General features: G+C 39.7%; 1 protein-coding gene across 8 annotated transcripts in view; it reads left to right on the forward strand.

Moving 5' to 3' along the window:
• RBMS1 (RNA binding motif single stranded interacting protein 1) overlaps positions 1-25,273 on the forward strand; it is a 221,000-nt gene that overhangs the window by 164,848 nt on the left and 30,879 nt on the right. For all 8 annotated transcript variants that reach the window (XM_058715168.1, XM_058715167.1, XM_058715171.1 and 5 more), the window contains 2 exons: positions 11,824-11,882; positions 16,980-17,071. In XM_058715168.1, coding sequence (XP_058571151.1) covers positions 11,824-11,882; positions 16,980-17,071 — 151 coding nt within the window. The remainder of the gene's footprint in view (positions 1-11,823; positions 11,883-16,979; positions 17,072-25,273) is intronic.

Below are 25,273 nucleotides of genomic sequence, written 5' to 3' on the forward strand. Positions count from 1 at the left end.
TGCCAGGAACAGAGCCGTGTGGCACAGCACTAGAGCCTTCCCTCCATGCTGCGATCACTGACCAACAGAGTTCAGCCCAGACACCTGTTTAACCCTTTACATACCCACTCATCCAAACCAAACTTCTCTTCCCAGGTGTCCTCATCTAGTTCCATGAGCAAATAATGATTTTTATTTAGCTCAAATAAAAATACGCTGTGTGGCATTCCCAAGCAGCTCTTTCTTCCTTAGCACCCCTCCCCCCCCCCCAAAAAAAAAAAACCCAGAAAGAACAAAACTTGAATGTGTATGGTTTGCTCTTCAGGACTTCACTCGTATTTGTTCTTTTCACAAGTCTCTCTAACCTTCTGTTTACCAATCCACTCTGGAATTTTGCTTCAGATCAGTATTAGCCTTCATTTCTTGAATCTAGTTTTTTGTTATTTTAGAGAATCTGAATGGCATTTTCACTTTCCATTAGTACCTCTCTTATTGTGCAAGATTTCTCAAAACAACCAAGATGGGAAAATTATTACAAAGTCATGTAAACAGTCCTAGCCTTCATTCACAGCCCCCTTACTCGCAAAGGAGAATGAGAACATCTTCTGGAAAATGCAGTGAATTCCAGCCATCTTGAGAGTGAGGTAATAGCCCTTTCATTTGGGATATGGTAATTTCGTGAAACTGATTCTGAAGTAATTTACAGCATTTGGTTCTCCTTAGTTCCATTCTTTTACATACAGATTATTCCCCTCTGATTTTCTTAAATGTTAAGACTGTAAACTTTCAGAACCACACTGCTCTGGCTCTGGAATGACTGCTTATCTTCAGCTACAGTGTCTAAGGACGGTTTGCTCAGAGGCAAACCGGTAGGAAACCCACATGGGAGAAACCAACATTCCTTTTCCATCAGATCCACTCAGAGCCGTGACCATGGTCACAAGTGCCCCTTGAATGAAATATCTGAGTTTAGGAACATCAACTGTGCTGGCAGATTACATTAGCATTCTCTTGCTTATACTGTCCAAGTGTATATACCAGTAATGCATTTATACTGTGTCCCCAGATTTCTTAGAGCTAAAAATGAGTAGAAGAGATATCATTTCCCTTTTCAGTCTGTTCTCCAGACTGGCTTTTCAAGGTCCTGGGGCAGTCAAGACAGCTTACTTTAGAAAAGGATGGACCTACTGCATTTGAAAATCAATACACTGGTGCTGTGTTTTGGATCAAAGCCAACACTAGTGTTTGGTCTAGGAAATGTCCAATTTGGCTCTTGCCTCTTTTGCTTGTATCAGAATCAAAAGAAATTTCTAGGTAATTTGCACACTCTGTTTTAATAGTTTCAGATAACTCTCTGTTTTGCTTCAGAGAGCATTGTTTACTTTTAGTCTCTGTCATGCTTTTCTTGTTTTGAATGAAGCAGTTTGAATTAATGAAAACATTAATATGTTTTTCAGTGTTGGAGTTTAATGCATTCAGTTTCTGCAGATTCTGACATAGTTCTTTGGTACTCTGTGTGTGTGTGTGTGTGTGTGTCCGAAAGATTTCTAGTTTTGATTTCTCTTTATAAGAGCAACAAATTTAGAGATACATGAAAAACAATCTAGGAACAAAAATTCTGTTAGTTTTTTGGGTCTTTCCCCCTGCTAACATTTTACAGTTCTCTTCTTGGTACTAATTTTTACTTCGTGTTAAACTGTTAAATTACCTCGCTTCCCTCCTTGGTGTTCTTATAAGCTAAATTGGAATAAAATACAAGGCAGTGTTCATTTTCCAAGGCAAAATGTAATATTTCCCTTCTCCCTACTACTGCCAACCTCCTTCAGTTCCCCACACCAAACACTTTCAGGGGAAAAAAATTCATATTACATGTTTATGTTTCACATATTCAGCCAGTATATATTGAGTGGCTACATTATGCAAATGACTGTACTGAAAAGTCACGATAAAAGTGGTAGGTCTACATTTTCTCAACATTTGCAACCCAGGATCATGTCGAAATTAAGGTAAGGAGGTAGTCTAGCTTAGTGCTATCAAGTGGTAAGAATTAGAAGTGCCATTATTTGGAGTGTGTTGGGAGAAGAGGACAGCATTTATTAGTTATTGAGTATGTATTCTGTGTCAAGCACTGTGCCAGCCCCTTAGCAGTGGTCCTGTGAGGTTAGATGTTACCATTCTGCTTTATGGGTAGGATTACTGAGGCCAGACAACTGCTACACCAGAGTCCCCGAGCTGGTCATTGACCAGAGGATCCCTTGAGCATAGACCTCTCTGGCTGCAAATCTGTCTACTTTCTAGTATAATACTGTCTTCGTTACGATACAGTAACGTGAAGTCAACATGAAGGTGACATTGTCAAAGCAAAGAAAATACATTCCAGGTTTTGATGGGAGAGGAAGAGAGTTTTTAAAATGCTCTGTCATTGTCAGTGCATAAATTCAGTTCAGAAATAAAAGACCACTTTCTACAAACAAGCTGTCTTTGTTTTAAAAGTTAGATGCTAATCAGTGTTTGAGACTGATAGATAATCTCTATTTTACATGTAAAATTCTGGTTTCTGGTTTTTTTTTTGTTTTTTTTTTTAATTTTTTTTTTTTTTACGTTTATTTACTTTTGAGACAGAGAGAGACAGAGCATGAATGGGGGAGGGTCAGAGAGAGAGAGGGAGACACGGAATCTGAAACAGGCTCCAGGCTCTGAGCTGTCAGCACAGATCCCGACACGGGACTCGAACTCACGGACCGTGAGATCATGACCTGAGCCGAAGTCGGCCGCTTAACCGACTGAGCCACCCAGGCACCCCTGGTTTCCGTTTTCAGGGAGTATTATTTTCCTCTGACATATTAGTATTGGGAGCGCTAATGTAGGTCTGTGACTGCATCCCTAAGTGCTGTAGTACAGTGACTTGTGGCAAAAATTCTGTCATAAGATAATGTAAATGACACTTTGCATGCTGTGTGCTCTTAAAAGACCATAAAATAGTCTAAAGCTACTTTACCTTGATTGCAGATCATAACAGATCTGATATTAAACTATAATAGCAAATCCATGTAATAAATGCTTTATAGTATGCTTTTTATTTAGAAGTGTAATTTTTTCATAGCATATGGCAAAAATGCATCTTAGCCATTTCTAATTAGGTAGTTCTAATGTCCATTCTCTATGCATTATTTAGTTCAAGCCATATATGCAATAAACAGACTGAACTGGTTACTTTTGTGTAGCAATTATAATAGATTAGCTGTGCCACCCAGGAATGTTGAAAAGGCAGATGAGCAGGCATGGCTCTAAATTTAGTCAGAAGAGGTTATAAACCTCAAAAACTGGGTACAAATTGCCAATTTTATTTGTATTCCTGAAGGGCATGTTTATCTTAACATGTTAGTGTCATGAAAAATCAGATCCGCAGGTGTATATATTTTCTCTTGAAAAATGTGACACTTTGTTCCAGAGCTTCTGTAATTTATTCTCCACCAGAGCCTGTGCCATGGCAGAACCAGTGTAGTGGAGGCAGAGACTGCCCAAGGATGGTCAGAGCTTCTGCCACATCATGTCTCCTCAAGCTCTAGGTCTGGGACAGGGTCTGGAACCCCTTGTCCTTTCCAGGACAGTGTGGAAAAGTGAGCTGCAATGGCTCCTTTTCTCCCTCTTCTCTGCATTCATAGAAACAAGCCACCGGCTTTCCATAGCACAGACACCATGGATTATTTTTCTCAGCTGTCAAGTTAAGCATTTAAGGCTAGTTCACAAAAGTCCTCTGTCTTAAAACTTTTCTGTCCTTTGGAACCTTTCCAGTCATCTCCTAGCTGCTCTGATCCCTCCATTTTAATTTCTTGAACGTGAGTGTTATTGCTTGAGTACCAAGAACAAAAACAAAAATAATAAAATGTGGCATCTGTCTGCTGATCCTAGCCATAAGATTTTCATTAATCTTACTAAACTCTTGCTTTCGTCATATCACTGTGCAGTTGCAACACCTCCAGCCTTGTCCTGTTCCTTGACTCCTTTTCCTGGAACTCCAGGCCCTCTAGGACCTTTGCACAGTTAGCGTCCCTTACTCCTCCAACACGGGTTGCATTAGACAGGTTCTTCTGTTTATTGAATTTCTGCTTTCCCCAAAGTCTTTCTTCATGAACTTGACCTTTATCCTATGTTTTATGCCTCCTTGATTTAGCATTCATCAGACAACACCTCAAGTTCTCTTAGTTCTTTTTTAATATTAAAGATTCCCTAACATTCCCCCAACAGAGTGTCCCCCCTTTGATGACAAGAATGGCATTGTGTATATTTTTCATAGGCCTTATATGGTGAAGGGCATGCCAAAGACACGCTGTGTGGGTTGGTTTCTTGGTCTGATCCCTTTCTTGACTGTTCTTGTCTTTCCTGTGTTCCGTTCACCTTCAGCACCAGGTTTGTTCCTGACCTTTAGGGCTGTAGCAGCTTTCCCTTGCCAAGCATTTTACCTCCTTCAAACTCTGGCTCCAATTTCAGCTGCATAAGATGGGGAGATTTCTGTTCTGTCCCATGTGCCAGAAATCATTTATCCACAAAGGCACACCCAGCCTTTGTTACACCCAAGTAACAGGGACCGTTAAGGCAAAACAACTGAAATGAAAAGTAGAATAACTTTCTATACCTTTCGTATTTCTAGATCTTAGAAGAGTCTTGCAGAAACATTTAAAATCTTCACTGCTGGGGCATCTGGGTGGCTCAGTCGGTTGAGCATCTGACTCTTGATTTCAGTTCAGGTCATGATCTCACAGTTTGTGAGTTCAAGCCTTGCTTTGGGCTCCTCACTGACAGTGCAGAGCCTGCTTGGGATTCTCCCTCTCTCTCTGTTTGCTCCCCCCACTCCCCACCACTTGCACTCTCTCTCAAAAATAAATAAATAAACTTTAAAATAAAATCTTCAGTGCTAAAAAGGTAAAGTCTTATAAAATGTGCTTGATATTGGTTGCCTAATTTTAAAATGTAAAATGTCACATCTTCAAATGCTTACCACTTCCTATACCAAGTAAATAAAGAAAACATAACCAGTTGAGTTATTCAGGGTAGTGAGGATTCAGAATAACATGGATAACATATCCATGGAAATATATATATATATGTTATCCATATTACATACATATACATATATATACATAAAACATATATCCATGGCTTTGTTATCCATGTTATTCTGAATCCTCACTGAAAAACTCCTACTTTTTTATTTCATTCTCCAACAAACTTTTCTATTAGCAAAATGAGTGTTATCTAATACTTTTTTTCCTTCCTCTTTTCAACCCATTGTTAGAAGAGCTAAAACAAATTTTAGGAAATTCTCTTTTCCTGGGAGGCCACTGAAAAAGTAAAGCAGCGAAAAGAGCAAGGTAGAAAACAGCATATGCAGTATGATCTCTGTGTGGGTGTGTTTGCATGTGCATTGTTTTTCTTCTCCCCCAAAAGTCCAAAATGACAAGAGTTATGGCTTATAGTCCCAAATCCATTATTACCCAGTAAATACATGAATTATTCCTTTTAAGCTTTAAAGCCAGTCATCCCTCCTTTCCACTAATACATATGCTCTATTGGGCATTTTATTCCAAGCAGAACAGTGTTATTTTATCTCAGAAAGTGCAGTAACTCCCTTCTGAATGTTATCAGCATCTGTCCTGGAAACCTTTGCAGTTAGAGTCTGCCCTCATCCTCTCACTCATTTAGAGCCATGCAGACTCAAGACGGGAATTGCTTTGAACCTATGGAACAGCCCGTGGTTGGTAACCAGTTTCTGCATCTGTCAGCATGGCTGTCCGGAGCAAACTTCCTGTCTTCCATCTTTGCCACTTCTTGGCTGTGCTGCCTTTACTAGGCCCCGTGCTCTGCTCTCTAGTTTCACATCTACAGAGTGGGAAAAAGCCCTCACCTACTCCAAAGGTGGTTGTTAAGATTAAAATGACTTAAAACACTTAGAGTAGTGCCTGGCATAAAATAAAAGCTGGATAAATGTAAGCTGTTGCTTTTTTTAGTCTCCTGAATTAACTCATTAGATCATATTGTCCAGTATTGATGTTGAACTGATAGCCATATACTCATACGTCATTTCAGTTCCCTGTCCCTCCTTCTTGCTGATTATTGTGCTTTGCACAGGCACAGAATCTCACAGGATGCACACTTAATCTGTCCTTCACTGGCAGTTCAGCTATTAAAACAAACAAAAACCATGGGGAGCCTGGGTGGCTCAGTTGGGTCAGCATCCGACTCTTGATTTCAGCTCAAGTTATGATCCTGAGGTCAAGAGATCGAGCCCCATGTCAGGCTCTGCACTGGTAGTGCGGAGCCTGCTTGGTATCCCCTCTCTCCCTTTGCCCCTCTCCCTGCTCACTCGCATGCTCTCTCTTTCTGTCTCTATCTTAAAACTTTTAAAAATTTAAAAAATAAACAAAAACCAATCATCTTCTATACATGAGCAATATCCCACCTTCGTCAAACTTAAAATATATTTTTTGTTCACATTATAAGTATACTTTTTCTTACTGTTTTCCACATACTCATTGCTTTTTCAGGTTTAATAATGATCCTAAAATATTTCAAAACACAGACACTGCACATAACCCTGTGGTATCTTAAATAAATTTACAACTGGAATGACCAATGTTAAAATAACTTATCAACCACTGTCGCCATCTGTTGGTGGTGGGTGGGTTGGACTCCACTTTCCAGAGCCTGGGCTTGTAACTTGGAATGTGATAAAAGCCATGAGTTCCCTAGTACAGGAGTTTGTGCACACATGTGTGTGTGTGTGTGTGTGTGTGTGTGTGTACACAGGTTGCACACGTGTGTGTTCCATATGTGCACGCACGTTGGACAAAGTCTAAAGATAGGCACTAACGTGCTTTAACATTCCTACCCAGGACTTCCGGTGATACTAACATTTCAACCTACTTTTCTGTGTCTTCTAATTACAAGTATGCATTTCTTTTGTAATTAAGGTAAATTAATAAAAAGTTAGAGCTTAGGAGTGACTGATGGGGGCAGAGGAGAAAATGAAGTTTTATCTACTAAGTACAGTCTGAAACTTACTAAGATGAAAGAAATTTAAAAGGAAATGGGGGAGAAATGTCTAAAGCTGTGATAGAAGCACAAGAAATGTTGGTAGATTATCAGCAGAAGGTTTTATCAGCCAAGTTCACTTGGGCCAATAGGTTTAAATGTGAGTCTTTACTTGTTATCCTCTCCCTTTGAAATTCTAATGATTCTGTAGTCACATCTCCTAATTACTCTTTTATCCTTTTGCTTCCTCTGGAGTGGATTATCTACTCTTAGCAAAGAATATTATATTTTGGGTACCAGAGCTGTGGTCTGAGCCTTGTTACTTTGAATCGGGTGAAAACCCAAAGAATCTTCATATTCACATTTTCCCCATAAAAGTCTATGCTTTGCTCTCTTCTCCTTGGTGTTGTTAGAATATGAATTCTGCCAGTCAAGAGGCCTGTTTTTCCCAACATGTCCCTGTTAATTAATGAGGTTGTTTTTTTTTTTTAAGTTTATTTACTGAGAGGGAGCAAGTGCATGCAGGCTTGCGGGGGGAAGGGGCAGAAAGAGGGAAAGAAAGAATCCCAAGCAGGCTCCGTGCCGTCAGCGCAGAGGCTAAAGTGGGGCTCAAACTCACAAACCGTGAGATCATGACCCGAGCCAAAATCACCAGTCGCACACAAACAACTGAGCCACCCAGGTGCCCCAATTCATGATTTTTTTTAAAACAAAATGCATGTTGGAACAAGGGTAGGTGAATAGTTGCTTTATGAATTTTTACACCTAGGCCCTGATGATCAACAATAGAATGAGACGAAATGTTAATCATCTATAGCACCCCCATCCCTGGCCCCACGTTAGTAAATCTTACTGCAGATAGAACCAGTAGTGGGAAATGGTGACTGCTCTGAAGCCCTGCTGTACTTTTCCCTGTTTCTTGAGGTGCCATTTGATAGACGGTTCATCCCCATGTTCTAGATCCTTTCACCGGTCATCAGAACTACTTGTCCCGTACTCCCTCCCCACAACATGCTGACTTCATCACCCACTGAGAAGCTACCTTAGCCAGGGCCTGAGTGATGGCAAGTGTGACATCTTCCAGCCTGGTGATTTTAATGAGGTACCTCTGACACTGTGGGAAGTGTAGGTGAGTGGATAGCCCCCAAAAGAAGACAGCTTATGAGACGTAAACCCTGCTGCACCCCTCAGGTAACTCCATACGGGCAGTCCACTGATCCACTGCAGTGTGGGGAGACGACATGGAATACTAGCAGCACAGACTGAGTGGAAACTTTTCTGCCTGAGAGTCACAGTCTTTCAGGCTTAACCCACAAATCATGGTAAAAACCGCAGTAGAAAGCAAAACTGATACATTTTAGAAATATCTCTTCTCCCACACCGCCTCCCCCCCCCCCCCAATCCCTCTTTCAGCCATGAACCACATGTTTATTTCTTGTGTTTAACACAAACAGAAGCTCTGCTTTGGCTTGAAAAGTAAGTCTACTCCCACTTGATAAGAAGAGGTCCTTGCAGGTAAAATAAAATACAAAGAGGGCTTCTGCTTGGTTCCTCTCCTTTCATACCCTCAGTGTATAAAGGAAACTTGTTTCTCAAAATTATTTCATGAGTAAGTTGCAGTGAAAAATGAAACACAATTCATTTAAGCTTTGGGGTTTTAGGTGAGATCTTAGGCTTAAAATTTATAGGAGCTTTCATTTTCCCATTTGCAAAAATGGGAATAATAGCACCTACCTCCTAAGATTGTTGCAAAGTTAATTAAATAAGATCATGCATACAAAGTCCCTGGCACAGTGCCTAGAACATAAGTAGGAATTGAGTACATGTAATCCCTTTTCTGGTTTCTTACAAAATCACAACGGATTTGGATGAGGAGATTAGGGATGGGTTCATGGAAGAGAAAATGTTTGAACAGGTTCTTCAAGTTGAAGCATGGGTAGAATGGGATAATGGTGGGATGGGAGAGACATGTTTAAAGTGATGTTTAAGGTAAATAAAAGCAGACAGGATTGGAAGCACCAGATGCTGGAGGCAAGGCAAGAGCTATTATGTGTTTTTTGCTTGGGTCTAGACACAGTGAAGGGAAAGGATGAATATTAGAAACACATCAGAGACAACTCAGAAGAGTTACTTGACTGCCTGGACTCAGGAATGCCTGAGTTGATGGTGTCTGTAAAATCTTGAGCTTGAGGGGAGATTGGGAGTGAGATAGTGCTATTGAATGAAAAAGACAGGGAAGATGTGTTTGTGGTTCTTTGGGGATGGGATTTAGAAAATATCGGGCATTAGGTGACATTGAATGAGATATTAAAGTATCTTAATTAATAACATACTAAGATATTTAAGTTGAAAGCGGAGGAGACAAAAACTAAAGTTGGGGGGGGGGGGGATAAAACAACAACAACAACAACAAACAACTCCAAAAGGAGACAGGCACCATCAGAGAAGATGCGTTAAACAACCCCATAGCACTGGATGGATTTCCTAGGCAAAGGAAGGGTTGAGATGAGAGTACTTGGTTAAGGAGGGAGAAGAGGCTGAATGGGCAAAGAAGAATGGAACGAGTGCCCAGAGAAGTAGAACAAGATCTGGGGAGTCAATTCAGAGCAGAAGAGGTGTGGGTTTCATAGATGTGGAAGTGAGGAGTGACCTCAAAGTAGCAAAGAGACCAGAGAGAACAGAAACCCGAAGAGAGTGTGGCATGGATTGAGTTCCAGGGCTACCGGGAGCGTTTTCTTTTTTCCTACTTCCCACTCCTCTTTTTCCTTCCCATCATTAGTGTGGAGGGCAGGACCAGAAGGGTAGAAGGCCAGCCCCTGACCTTCCCTAAATTTCCTTTCTTCTGTGTGGTTTACAAAAGACCCTGAACTCTGTGACCTCAAGCAAAGTCTCTTAATCTCTGTGACTCTCAATCCCCTTATCCCAAATTGGAGCTGTACTAACTTTCTTCTTCCGTACTTTTGGAATGGTATGAGACAGGAATGCAGTCTAAAAATCTTTTCATCCAAAACTTGAGCAAAAGGAGAGAGCACTGGTAAATATCAAGCATGTAAATAACCTACGTAGAGAAATGGTTGCTAAAATCACCTATTTTTTCTGATTAACAGATTCTTTTTAATTATTACTTTTTTTTTTTTTTTCCTGGTAAGCATAGTGACCTGTGTTAATGTTGTTATAAATACTCAGAGTCTCTACAGGGAATTGAAGGTGTTTGTGCAGCATTATGCCTCTTGGATGTAATTGTCATTTGAACCTTAAATTATCTTTACTTTCATGCCTAGTTAGTAATCATTTGATTACATGATTACACAGAGTGAAAATTAACTGAGGGAAAGAGGTGGCTCAAGCCATTTGTTTCTTCTTGATAAAAACATTTCAGCTTGTTCAGTGCATAAACTAGAAACCTACAGTATTCAGAATGGTTTAAAGTGCTGCACAGATGCTTCATTTCCTAAGCTTTTAAGACTTTTTAGTCCTCAAGATCATGAGAAAACGTGAAATTTTAAAAGGAAAACATAGGAAAGTAAAATCTGAAAATTGACCATGTATAAATGAGGACACAGGTTTCAGATCATGAAGTAAGTTATGTGCATATCTGAGTCCCAATCATTGTTAAGAATTATTTTTCGGGGCGCCTGGGTGGCGCAGTCGGTTAAGCGTCCGACTTCAGCCAGGTCACGATCTCGCGGTCCGTGAGTTCGAGCCCCACGTCAGGCTCTGGGCTGATGGCTCGGAGCCTGGAGCCTGTTTCCGATTCTGTGTCTCCCTCTCTCTCTGCCCCTCCCCCGTTCATGCTCTGTCTCTCTCTGTCCCAAAAATAAAAAAAATAAAAAAAATAAAACGTTGAAAAAAAAGAATTATTTTTCAAAGCGTTTTTTGTTTTTTTTTTTTTTTTTCCCTTAGGGTTTTGAAGACAGACATAGATGGCAGCACCTTACATTATGGTCTAGTCACTATAAAGGATATAGGATCAGTACATATATTTAAGCCATGCTGCCATTTCATCTTCAGTAGCAGTGCATTCTGGACTTTTTCCCTTCTTCCCCCAGTGTCTACTGTACATTAAGGAATTTGAACACATTTATACAAACCCTCATTAGTGTTCATTTCTTATACACACATGCATGTACACACACATTAGCGTGTATACTATATAGCTGTTACTGCTCAGTTAAAAGAGATATTAATGAATGTGTTAGTTATATATTTTTATATATTTGTTTATATAGATATAAATAGCTATCAAAGTCTTAGGTAAAAAAAGACCTGCACTAAATACACCATCAGGCATGTTAAACAAGGACGTGCGTGCACGTGACGATGTGGAGCCATGCAGTGCTGTCTGCAAAACCAAAATGAATAGATATAATGCAGGCAGCTTTCCCCTCATGTCAGTTTATAAAGTCTTTGTGGATCATAGTACTTCAGTAATTTTGTAGCCTTACATTTGGCTTTGTTTTCACATAGTGTTACTAGAAGAAACTTTTTACAGAGCTCATGTTCCTTTTTCTTTTCTTTTCTTTTTTTTTTTTTTTTTTTTTTTTTTTGGTCCCAAGGTTGTCAGGTAAGTACCTCTGATTCCTCAAAGTTCAACATCCAGCTGTAATCCAAAGATTCAAATAGCAGACCTAGCCATTCCCCTTTTTAGTTTAGAGTTTAGAAGTCTCATTTTCTGTCCTCTAAGTATAGAACATTTTGTATCTTAAAGTTTGCAGATGTTTGAAAAGTATGTGTGTTCTCTGGACTTAGATGTTAACAAGTGTTCCTTGATTTTAACTTCTCCTTTTTTTTTTTTTCCTGTTTATCTTTTAGATATGGGAAAATAGTCTCCACGAAGGCAATTTTGGATAAGACAACGAACAAATGCAAAGGTATCTTCCCTTGAATGATAATCTACTAAATCCTAGCTTTAGGAAAATGATGGAATTTTAAACCTGATCTTTGGTTTCAAAACTACCTCCATTCTATTAAAAAGCAAGTCTTATGTGTCACCCAGTTCCCGTCTTGCACAATGTCAGCATATGCCTTTACATTTGTCCCTGGTCGAGTTTTGGCTGGAAACCCTAAGCAGTTAGCACTTTGCCAGAATCGCAGATCGGACACCAGTGGAGCTAATGTGCAGGATAGTGGTTGGCATTTAGCCGCTACTTTTAAAAGGGAAGTAAAGTTAGAAAATAGCTTTTCTTTCCTGAGCCCAAAGAGATTAGAGCTGCTTACTGAAGACCATTGGACTGCACTAAAGAACTGAAAAGATTACATATTGTGCAAATTGGCTCTATTAATTAGAATAGAGTAGTTTTAAGCAGTACTTAATTACATGTTTCAATACTCCCAATTGTTCTGTGCTGAATGCCTGTTGACAATATTGGCAGCGGGGAGGAGAGAACCATTTTCACTGACCAAATTGTAATAGGGAGGGGAGGTCATATCCCCCTTTGAAATATGCTGCTGCATTAATTTGATGCACTGACCTTCAGTTTTCCATGTAATTAGGATGAGCTCATCCAGCTCCATGAGCTGGAAGAGGAGGCGTCTACAGTAGGCAGTGCTGATGCTCCCCGGTTCTGACTTTTAATGATCCAGCATCTTAACAATGGGCATGTGATTTCTAGGAAAGGGGAAGAATGGAGTCAGCTGACTTTGAGTCAACTACTGACCCCATGAATTGAAATAAGGTTGACAGGAATAGGCAGCGAAGGCAAATCTCCTCATTAATTAGACCCTAGTTTTTCAAGTAGTGGTGATGGCTGTGGTTTAGCACCGTCTGAGAAAGGCAAAGAATGTAAATGAACCCTATGGTAAGGCCTCGCCTTAGAAGCCAGCCATTTCCTTTAATCTAGACGTGAAGTGGTTCATTGTATTTGACTCTTCTTCAAAGCTCCTAAATTTAAAGAAGCCATTGTGGCCAATATCTAAGGTCCTGTTGAAGCAACATAGCACATTAAGACAGTTTTGCCTGGGGACAGGGAATAAAGCATTGCTTTATGTAGAGAGGTACTCAATAAATATTTTAAATGAATTAAACTAGAGGGAGTCAAATTGTAGACTGAACTGTTTACATTTAGTTGCCAAGGTTAGCGTCACTTCACATATTTATAAATGATTTGGGAACGCAGGACACAGAAAAAAAAAATCTTTTAGTTGTATAAAGCAAAATGGGTTTTTGCAGGCATAAAACAGGAAGCTGATCTCAAACATTTGTTTCAAACTGAGAGAGAAATCGCAGTAGACCAGTGCTTTTATGGCTTTACCCTATCTTTCCTCCCATCCCCACCCCCCCAAAAAAGAATCTTCCATGGCAGATCAGTGTGTTTAAAATTAGCAAAGCTGCCCCAGTTAAGTAAGGGTGAATTCCTCACTACGCCCCTGCACTGAAAATTCCTACGTATTATGCACTCTTCTCCAATGAGAACTTATTCCCTAGAACCCAAAATCCATAAAATGCTCAACATGGTATAGAAAAGGTATAAATAAAAAATACTGCTGCTAAATGTAAACTATTTTCATAATACAAAGCCTTAACAGTTGGAAAGTGTTCAAAGGTAAGTGGAGAGGGTTGTGGTGCTTTTAGAATAAGAGAAGGAATAATTCGGAACTGATTTTCTATACGCCACATCTCTTAGAGACCTTCTCTTGAAGTGAATCGAAGGAGATACTGCTTTGTGTGAGGGCAATGACAGGAATCTTTTAGGGCTCTTTGTTTCACACAGACTCTCAGGAATAGATAGATGTCAGCATATGTGAGGGGTGGATAGGGAGTGAGGGGACCAAGGAAGCAAAATGGGTTTATAAAATCCTGGAAGTGAGAATGAGAGAGCTCCTGAAAAAAAAAGTAATTTTAGGGGCGCCTGGGTGGCGCAGTCGGTTAAGCGTCCGACTTCAGCCAGGTCACGATCTCGCGGTCCGTGAGTTCGAGCCCCGCGTCAGGCTCTGGGCTGATGGCTCGGAGCCTGGAGCCTGTTTCCGATTCTGTGTCTCCCTCTCTCTCTGCCCCTCCCCCGTTCATGCTCTGTCTCTCTCTGTCCCAAAAATAAATAAAAAAAAATGTTGAAAAAAAAAAAAAGTAATTTTAGGACAGATGAGAAGAAATAACACAACATACCTCATGATAAAGACAAATAACATGTTAGCCACTGATAACTTGAGAAGGTAGGTAGGTGAATGGATGGATAGATGGATAAATAGGTAATGCATAAGAGATTATATTCACATAAATGGAAAGTTCCTGTGTTATATACTAATTTTTTGAGGTTGACTATATCAGAGAATTTTACACCTAGAAATTAAGACACCTTAGAGGTCACAGAACATTTTTTTTGGTCACAAAGCAGATTTTATAGACACTATCCAAGAAAGAAAATTACACTGAAGAGAGAAACATTGCTCTGAATAACATGTACCTTAGTTATTAAATGTGAAAATTCACGAATCAGTTGCTCTCCTGCATTTCAGTTTTTGTCCGTTTTTAGCCAACTAAAGGTATTTAAAAACTTGCCAACACTGGTATATATGGCAATTCAGGACCAAAAGAAAAAAGAAAAAGAAACAACTTACAAAGTATTGATGATGACACTGATTAATTATTAATGCTTACAGAATTACATACAGGACTAGAACACATGCACGCAAAATAAAAATGGGTGACCAGTGAGAAACTAAGGGTAAGAGCAGGAAACCTCAGGTTCCTACAGAAATGGCCTGCCTATGTTTCCTAATAGCCAAAGCAAAAACAGAAAACATAGCTATTCTCATGGATCAGGTCACTACAGTGTGAAGGAAAATCCAGGAAGCAGGATATGCCTGGTCCTGAGAGCTGAGACCCCTCCTGGGGACCCAGTGTGAGGGTGTTGTGTTACTTAGTGAATCCCACCTTCAGAAACATCTTTATACATATATTTATAATGAAACCCATAGAACCTGTAGTTCAAAATTTTCTTACTCTCATATTTTACTAGAAAGTGATACAATAGAGAAAATGGAAAAGGGCACGTGGTTGCATGCCTATCTGTTACGTTTGTTTTAAAGCAAATATTTATGAAACAGCTCTGTGGTTAGAAAAGGATGTAAACAACTAGCATGCAACCATTATGGATTTTTTTTCCTAATAAGAAAATAACAGATAAAATAATACTAATAGTACTTGACTGGTAATAAATTCAACCACAGTTACATCAAAATTGAGATCCTCTGTCTCTTGTGATTTATTGGCAACAGCAGAATTGTGCGGAGGACACGCTAAAATATCCATGAGTAGGAGTTACATCATTTCATTGTAGTTGGGTATTCATTTATGGCCTGCTCAAGTTGTGTTTGGTAATAAAATACATACAAGAGTGAGAGAGTGTGTGCCTGTGTGTGCCCACAGAGGGATATGTATTAGCATTAACTACAGGTTTCTACATAACACTCGGAATGTTTAACCTAATTTCTGATGTGGTAGTTGAGTAGCATTCTCTGCTTTTACCTGAGCTAACTCTTCTTTTTCTTTCCAACCTGGCTATTTCTCCACTGTCTAAATCAAACTAGGCTTTATTTCAGTCCAATTCCAAGTAATAGAAGGAAGCTGCTTCTTATTTCAGCTTTAACTAATCTAATCTCTACTGAAACATCTATTTCTATAATTGATGGCTTACTCTGTTTCATTACAACTTGTTTTGTTACCAGAAAGTATTTTTGGTACTAAGAGTGCACACTGACCTTTGAACCTTTTCCAAGCTTTGCATTTGGCCTTGTTGATCTGTATGTTGGTCTGTTTTGGCACTAGGACTTCACGGTCTAAACTATCTTTACAATATCTACACGTCAATGATAGGACTGGCCCTTCCTCTGTGCAGCGTCCTAACAGTGTTCTTGTTTTTCAAAATACTCTTACTCATTTAAAATTTATTTTGTAATAGGTTTGAGTTCCAATAAAATCTCTGTTGGTATTTTTGCCTGGTTTCCCTGATCTTTTAAGCAGTGTGTTAAATACAATTTAGCTTTTTGCCAATAACTTAAGAATGATCACAGGGAAAAATCAAAGATTGCCTATTTTAGTACAGTGATATTCACTGGATTGTGCGAAATGCATGGAGCTATTGCTCTACACTGAGTAAGTCCTGTTCTTTGTGTAGTTTTCCTCTTTTATCGCTTGTTGCCAGTTTTCACTGGTAAGTACCATCCATATGCTTCTTTTGTAGCAGCCCTACCCTTAGCCTGACACCCCCTTCCCTTTTTCTGCTTTTGATACATTGTGGCCAAGGAGTAGCTGACCAGCTTGTTAAAAATGTTTCTAAAGCTATGGGTAAATAAGCTTTAAATCAGAGCCTCTTTGGGGAGGTTTAGTTTTAGGTTTTAGAGCATGAACTGCTGAAACAGCTCTTTTGGATATCTGGAGGCATTTTTTTACCCCCTTCTTTAAGTGAAGGGGGATCACGAGGTGTAAATCAAGTAAACAAGTAATCATATTTTTAATCAAGTACTAAAATTTAGATTATTTTATATTTGGGGTATTTAATGGGTATTCTTAATTTCTTTGAAAAATATAGTTTAGTCTATGGAATAAACATTTTTGTTCCTGTCATGTCTTAAGTTCCAAAGTATTGTTCTATCCTTCTCGCCAAATCGTTAGAAACGCTATTTCTCTGAAGTTGATTCCCTCCCCTTTCTTTTCTTAACTTTGGTTGGTTAACTTAGATGTCTTTTTTTTTTTTTTCCAGTAAGTATAGGACACCTGAGAAAAGGGAAAACTGTTTTGTTTTGTTTTTTACTTTGAAGGGACATTGGTCTAGCTCATGAGAGACGACAGGGAAAGACAGCCTGAGAAGGACGCTGCATTTGCAGCTGTCAGTGCCAGACATCTGTCAGGACGTCAGGGTTTCGTTTCTGCTGCCCACATCGGAAACCAACTAGAGTCATTTTTTTTTTTTTTTGCTCTTTACATTATCACAAAATAATGGCTCAATAACGAAGTGTGTTTTGCATTTCAGGTTATGGTTTTGTCGACTTCGACAGTCCTGCAGCAGCTCAAAAAGCTGTGTCTGCCCTGAAGGCTAGTGGGGTTCAAGCTCAAATGGCAAAGGTGAGTCGAGAGCCAGTCGTCGCTGCTCTGGTCCCTGGCTTTGGTTCCGAAGCCTGGCATTGGTGCTTTGCCTGTCACTGAGAACATCCTCTCTCCATCCCAGACAGCCTGGGTCACTTCTGAACACCTGTCCTGTGCCCCCACATCCTCAGTAGTACTTTAAGTGAGGTGGAAGCCACAAATGCTATTTCAAATCTGTACACAAGTCCGACATTTTTAGACACTGGTTATTTATAGGTTAGAAATCTCCTCTTTAGTAGTTCTACAGTGGCTTTACTCAAGGGTTGTTTCTGATGAACTTTTAGCATTCTAGATGAAGAATATTGTTAAAGTGAGGTTTATGCCCCAGTCTTTTTATTGCCCAAATGTAAACTCAGGTTATGTCATACTGAGTACCTGTAGGGGGCACTTATTCAGAAATTCATATAATTATATGCATTTTTTTTTCCATTTGTGGTCCTTGAATTGCTGTGGGAAATATTTTCAAGCCTGAAACTCACCAATTTGATATTTTGTATATCCTTTTCAAAAGATCGATAATTTTATATTCTCTGGCTTCTTGAAGTACAAAGGAAAGTAATTTTGTGCTGTCCTCTGCTACTTCTGGCTAGTAGCATGTGATCATTCCCTCAGGGACATTCCCATTTCCAGAAGGAAAGATTTATAGAAGTTAAAGGGTTCTAGGGAAGAGATAAGTTACCTGCTAAGACCTTGAGGCTCCTGAAGGACACAGGTGCCCCTACCAAGATAGACATTTACCTTGACTCAAAGATTCAACATCATGAAAGATGTCAGGAATTACTGAAAGGAATCACCTTTCTAAAGTAGCCCTTGACTTTTAATATTTTTAAAGCTTTGAATGGAGTTGGATATATTTTTTTTATGTTTGTTTATCTTTATTTTGAGAGAGAGAGGGAGAGAGAGAATCCCAAGCAAGCTCCACACTGTCAGCACAGAGCCTGACACAGGGCTCAAACTCACGAACCGCAAAATCAAGAGTCGGACACTTAACTGACTGAGCCACCCAAGCGCCCCAATATTTGGACATAAGTTGGACATATTTCAGATTTTCTCAAACTCCAGAGTAAGAAGTTAAAATAAACTGAGGGACACCTGGGTAGCTGGATTGATTAAGTATCCGACTTGGGCTCAGGTCAGGAACTCGTGATCCGTGAGTTCAAGCCCTGCTTCGGGCTCTGTGCTGACAGCTCAGAGCCTGGAGCCTGCTTCAGATTCTGTGTCTCCCTCTCTCTACCCCTCCCCAGCTTGTGCTTTCCCCCTCTCAAAAACAAAAAAAACATTAAAAAAAAAAATCTATAAAGTATCATGATTTTCAGATTGTCTATACTATAGAGTAATTAATTCCCTGTGGCATTATTGAAAGATCATGATTATGAGGATTTTAAATATATTTCATTATGATTGTGCAGTACCTGTGTTGTATAATGATTTACAGAATGTTTAATCTGCCTCTGTAAACAATGGATAACCGTACATTTTATAAGCAGGACTTTCAAGACACAGTCAAAAAAACAACTCTATTTTTCCCTCTACTCTGTCCATTTCCTCTGTTCTATAAAGTTCCTGCTTCATCCTCTCATGGATAATATCCAGGGCAGGTCCCATGACTTTTCCCGCCACTCTCATTATCTTAAAACGTCCCTTCCATTGCTTCTTTCATTCCAGGTCTTTCTGATAAATTTTTTTTCGGTAGAATGCCTCTTGATTTTTTATATCCAAACATCACGGAATAGAATTACCTTTCGACACATTTTCAAGCATTTCTAAATGTACTTACACCAAACAATACGATATTTTAAACAAGATGTTGTATAGGGAGTCTCAAGTTACGTTCTAAGTACAGTTTGTAAAATGTCAGAATCACATGGAGAGGTTTCGGGGCGCCTGGGTGGCGCAGTCGGTTAAGCGTCCGACTTCAGCCAGGTCACGATCTCGCGGTCTGTGAGTTCGAGCCCCGCGTCAGGCTCTGGGCTGATGGCTCGGAGCCTGGAGCCTGTTTCCGATTCTGTGTCTCCCTCTCTCTCTGCCCCTCCCCCGTTCATGCTCTGTCTCTCTCTGTCCCAAAAATAAATTAAAAACGTTGAAAAAAAAAAAAAATCAAGTTACGTTCTAAGTACAGTTTGTAAAATGTCAGAATCACATGGAGAGGTTTTGAAAACTGCTGAGAGTGGGCAAAAGAGATAGGTGTCTCGGCTGTCACTGGTGCTAAAAGAAATCACAGCTTAAACTGCAATTGTCTGCTAACAACTGTATTGATTACTTGGTGATCAGGAAGCAATGTTTTAAAGGTTTATATCCCAATACAACCATCTGTTACGTGGGTATATACATACCCACATTTGTATTTAATTCACATTTTAGGAAATTGTAGAAAAATAGGAAAATAAGTAATGACATTTTAGGAAATTGAGGATGGTGATTAATGTGTAATACATTATGATTTTTTATTATTTGAAATAATGTGGAATGGGATCCTAATGAACATTTTGATGCTGAACATCTGATTTTTAAGAACACATTACTGATGTTGTATGTGTGATGCCTGTAATTTAAATGTCCGGTCCTGGTGGGTTTTGTTGGCTTGTTTGGACTTTTTTTTTTTTTTTTTTTTTTTTTTTCCATGAAACTTTGAGTATCCCATTGAAGCTTCTCCCTTTTTCCAGCTCAGGTCTGCCCTAATTTGTAAGCCTACAGCAGGATAGGAGCATGATTAGTTTCTCTCCTGTTTCCCAAGCTTGTTTTTCCTGTGCTTCCATCAGCTAACTAACTGTGATTTCTTGCCCCCTATGCCCCCGCCCCACCACCTTGGAACAGTGGTACAGGATGGGAAAGTTTCTTGACCTGACAGTGGTCTAATCTGGTATTAATTTCTCTGGCCAGACAGAGAGCTAATGTTTTCCTTCGTGGAATGCTTTGGGAGGTTTTCAGAGATCTCTTACACCACCACCACCACCACCACCACCCCTAATTGATCTTTTCTCGAAACCATGGTTCCTCGAAACTGGTAAATATATGCCTCAGCTCCTGATAATCTAAGAGTCTAACTTCAGCCCCTTTCTGCTGAGACCTCCTTGCCCTTCAAGGCTGCCTTCTTGGAAGGATTTAACACAACGCTGGGCCAGTTCTACCCTGCGTGGCCCTCATCTGATCTGTGTTTGGCAACTGTCTGTGGGAGAGTAGGTAACTTACTAACCACACTTATATGCCCTTTCAACCAGCCTTTTGCCTTTTAGATTCCTCAGGTTTAAGTCGGACATTGATCCATTGTATCCACCAAGCTCCACGGCACACAGATCAAGCCTCCTGAGTGGTCTGTTCAAGCCCCTCTTGCTTGACTCGCAGTGATAGGGAAGCAGCCCACATGGTGAGACTCAGAACACATCAGCATTTCTCTCCACATACATGTTCATCCTCAGCCTCTCCAATCTCGTAGCCAGACGGAGGTGGGTGGTCAGCTAAGCACCCCAAACCAGTTCTCAGCAGCTCTCTTTAGGTGGTCTGGTTTCTCACTCCGGAATGTCAGAGTGCCAACCGTTGTTTTGTGGCTTCTGCTGAAACCAAGTTAGAAAGAGGGCTATTGAACAACCTGTTACAAATGCAAAGGCCTTCTTTAAAGCAACCCTAAGAGCACTTACCTAGGCATCTTTTCAGTGCCAGTGATATTAAGCAGCGTGGTCTATGAAATAACCACTGTTTTGAAGGACTCTTTACGCTGCATTTAGTCAAAACTGGACTGGGTCTAGATTGGCACATGTCAACAGTGCACCTGAACGCCACTTTCCTGTGGATTGATAATGAGCACTGTTCAAAGGCCTCCTTAGGAGACTTGGGTAGTGTAAATTGGCTGGGAAGAGTGATCCCGCTCTACATCATCTGTCGGGAAGGAACAGTACGTAAGTTCAGAGATGCTGGCAGTGTGCCAACATCCTGCACTTCATGAATTTCTGAATTTCTTTAGGTCTCTGTGGAAAGATTGAGTTTCCTGGACCTGATTTATTTTTTATCATATCATTAAAGTTACAAAAGATATTTTAAATGCTAGAGGGTCCATTGTTCTGTAGCATGGCACCATGGATTTGAAGATCTGGAATTGACTTCATCCCTTTATGCTGTCTGGATAAAGGAGCACCTGGCATGCACCTTTTGTGGAGACAGTTTTTTAAAAGAAGTTAAGGTCTGGCTCCCATGTTGAGTCATAAGGGACCCATTGCCATCCACTTTTTGCTAGTGAATTAATCAGGATACTACATAAGGTTTTGAAAATTCATGTTGTTACATATTAAAGTCTTGATTTCTTATGTAATTAGAAAAAATTAAAGTGCATTCCAGGGAAGTCAGGGGGTGGGGTGTGGGGTTCAGGGTGAGGAAGCATATAACATTGTTTGACACATTGGGTACCTGGGTTGAAAAAAGGACTCCCCAGATACTCAGAACTGAAGTGCAGAATTGAGAGTGGAGAGCATTCAGCAGCTCCATGGTTTCTTATTCATGTTTTAACTTTCAGTACCTTTCTTGGTACCTGGCATAGGGTAGATACTAAATGTTTATTTTGTTGATGACCAGAGAAGCCAACTAAGTGAGAGAAAAACTTTCTTCCTAGCTTGAGCAGATAGTGACAAGAATGGGACATTTAAAAATTAGATTTATTGAGCTCTGTCTATAGAGTACCATGATGAAACTTATCAAAAGCTTTTGCCAAAGGCTCAAGGCCATTCCCATTTCTGTTAATCTTGGCTTTGTTTCAGATGTGTTTGTTTTTAGAATAGAAGACTCAGAATCAGTAAAGAGAAGAGAACATTTCAGATACCAAGCTAAAAAGACTTAACAACCAAATCAACATTGGTAATATCTGTTAATAGAATGACTTCTCCAGGCCTTTCAGCACTACCTCTTAAGGCCTGCTGGGAGTCAGCAGGCCATCATATGTTCTTTGCCTGGTGGTGAGCGAGCACATTTTTTTTCCCCCGGTAAATAGGCAAAGGAGCAGGAATTTAATCCCCCTTCCACACAGAGTCCACCATGCTTCAGGCAGTTTGCATTCACATGCCTGTAAGCAGCTCTCGGCTGGTTGGTAAACCTATTCAGTACAAGGGAAAACAGATGTCTGGTCTTCCTGCCAAGTCCCTTTCTTGCATGTTAGGAACCATTCCACATGCACAGGGAGGTTTTTGTTAATTTCTTTCAGATGATGACTGAGTGCTTTACACCACACGGGACCTCTGAGCCCTGCTTTTCTACTCAAGTGAACATTAGTGGCCATTTATCCCTCTCATGGCCAATGTGGGAGCTAGTTTTCTACTTGTTAGAGAAGCCATTGAACCTTTTCCATGCCTAAGGATGGATATAAAGAGGCCTGTTGGCCCCACTTTATGTTTGGCCACCCATAATTTACAGAATAATTGTTTTTTGGGACATAACATTGTATGCAATAAAACAGAGTTATGGTTGTCACTGATTTTAAAGAAACTAAATTACCCTCATTCAAGAACCACTCCCCACTCACTACAAGTATTATATATTCCATTCACTATGAACGTGTGGTAATTAGGATCCATGGACACTTTGGGGATTAGATATTTTTGTGGCCAGTCCTGCCAGCCTGGAGTTTCTTCTCTTTTCTTTCTTTCTTTCTTTTTTTTTTTTTTTTAATTACTGCAACTTTGTAGCTAATGTTTGCAAGATAAGTTGACCATTTGAAAAGAAAAATAAATAGCATTAGCTTTAAAGATCATCCCAAATGAAAAAACTAATTGAGTTGTTGCTGTTGAAAACAAATGTATTAAAATCATAGGAAATATTCACTTGTGTTTAGGCTACTTTTAGCTCACTATTTACCAATGAATGGGTTAAGAGCTCAGTTTCTTTCTGGATTCTGATTTTAGTGCTTATTTTTTTCTTCACTGGTAAATTTTCAGGTTGAATCAAGACTTTAAAGAATGTAGTATTTTACACATATTTTAATCGTATTTTAAAACATGGATTTAGGAAGTATTTTGTACCTACATTGTTAACCCTTTTAAAAATACTTCACATATGACAAATATCCTCTGAACATTCTTAAATGTTAATCATTTAATTGTTATAATTGTAACTTATAGAGAAGTCTCCACAATATTTGTGGTATATGTTTCTTACGTAACATTTTTTAGGCCCTATCTTTGCCCAGGGAGGGTTTTCATTCTTTTTAATTAGGGGGTTCCCAGCTTTATTCTGAATCTGACTAAGCATGATTCAGAGATTTTTCTCATAAGATAGGTTTGATCATATCATTTCCTTCTTTCCATGCTTCTGGAACCTCCCCGTTTGTCAGACTGTGGCTTTCTAACTGCAGTTCATGGACGGCAGTCCCTCCTTCCTCCTGCTTCCCCTCCCCCACCCCAGTACATGAAATCACAGGATAAACACGGCTTATCTCCCTAGAGTATCAGTAGTACTTGAAAGTATGAGGTCAGAAATACTGTTTCTATACTAAAACAAACCTAAATAGTTAGGGAATAGATTGCAACATTTACATGACTTTTTTTTTTTTTTTTCTAAGATACAACACAAGGCTTCAAAAAAATTTTGCACTCTGGCAAGGTTACTTTGGCCTCTGCCTGCCGACTCCTCAGGATACATAGTCCTTCTTGCTGTTTGCAGCACTGAGATGGAAAAGTTTCAACAGCAGTGACTGACCAAGTAGAATCAAATTCTTTAGAAAGCCTTTCACAATCTGATTTCAGCCTCAACGACTTGTTTGTTTCCCAAGTCTCAACTCCGTGTCATGCCCTCCGGAAAGTCTTCACTGTCTTCCCAAGACATGTTCCCCCCCATCCATCCTCCCATTGTGATTTATACCCATCTCTGTCATAGCACTTATTACTTGTGTTTCTATCTCTCCTACTTAACTATAAGCAGCTGGAAGACGGGACTGGAGTCAAGGCTATTTTATGCGAGTCTGGGATGCATGAAATATGCTGTACACATCATTTGGCTGTAGGAGGCTACGGGGCTCATCAGGACCCACCCTCAGAGAAAGGACTCCATCTGTAGTGGCCAGTTAAGGACCAGACTTCCATAGGAACAAATAGAGCCTTCTGCACCGCAGGAAATCTTCAGGGACTTGGGAGGGTAGAGCCCACGTGAGATGACTAACCCAGGAGCTGTGCAATTAATGGGGCAAATGTAGTGAGTGAAATGAAAATAAGGAGAAAACATTTTCCGTCTCACCCTACTGCAGAAGCATTTGAAAACTTTCATACCTAAGACTGTTTTGCTTTTCTTTATATTTCCAAACACTTTATCTGTTAGTGTTTTGCATTTATTAAATCACTTTCCAATTTTTATACCTTAAAGATATAAAGATAAGTTTTGTTCAGCATAAACTAATCAGTCGTTCCACATTGAGCTGATCCTAATTTCAGCTAAAAGCAAAGATAGTTAGCATTTTGTTCAGTCTGTGAAGGGTTAATGAGGTTAAGTATTTGGCTTGCTAGTGAGCATTTGAAAAATTTCACTTTTTTTCTTGGATCCACCCACACTGACACACCCCAGGGACTCCCAGGCCTGGAGCCTCTGCTGCACACATTTGGGACTGGCCTGGTTCCATGTTGCTGCCCACTGTCAGAACCAGGTCGTCATAGGGACAATACTTTTTGCCCATAGTTTCTCCAGATTTGATAACTTGAATGCTTGGGAATACCAGAGCATTTGCCAGGTCCTAGGATACCAGGTTGTTATTTTAAATCTTACCAGGTAAGTATATCACAAAAGTTCAATGTTCACTTTTACTCCAGATGACATAAAAGGACGGGTTTCATTTCAGGTTTAATTAATGATAGGATAAATTTAAAAGTAGAGACTTTTGTACAATTCAAATATGTGTATGCTTCAAAGCACTGTGCATTTTGGACACCTAAAATATGAGTTTGCCATTCTATTGCCTAATGCTAAAATATCAATGAATGACTACTAAAAGTGCTCATTAAAGAAAAATCATAAGCCTGCATAGTTCAGTGTGTAAAGATACACTTGGTTAGTAAGATCAAAGGAAAGCCTGATTTAAAATTAAATTAAAATTCCAATCTTACAGTTGCAGAAGTGATCCTGCAGAAGTGATTAGAACTGATTCTAACGTGGTCAGAAAATATTCCAGTTGTCATATAAGCTTTTTCTCTGATGATTTAACACTGGACTCTTAGT

The sequence above is a fragment of the Neofelis nebulosa genome, chromosome 2 (assembly GCF_028018385.1).
Source record: "Neofelis nebulosa isolate mNeoNeb1 chromosome 2, mNeoNeb1.pri, whole genome shotgun sequence".
Lineage (NCBI taxonomy): Eukaryota > Metazoa > Chordata > Mammalia > Carnivora > Felidae > Neofelis > Neofelis nebulosa.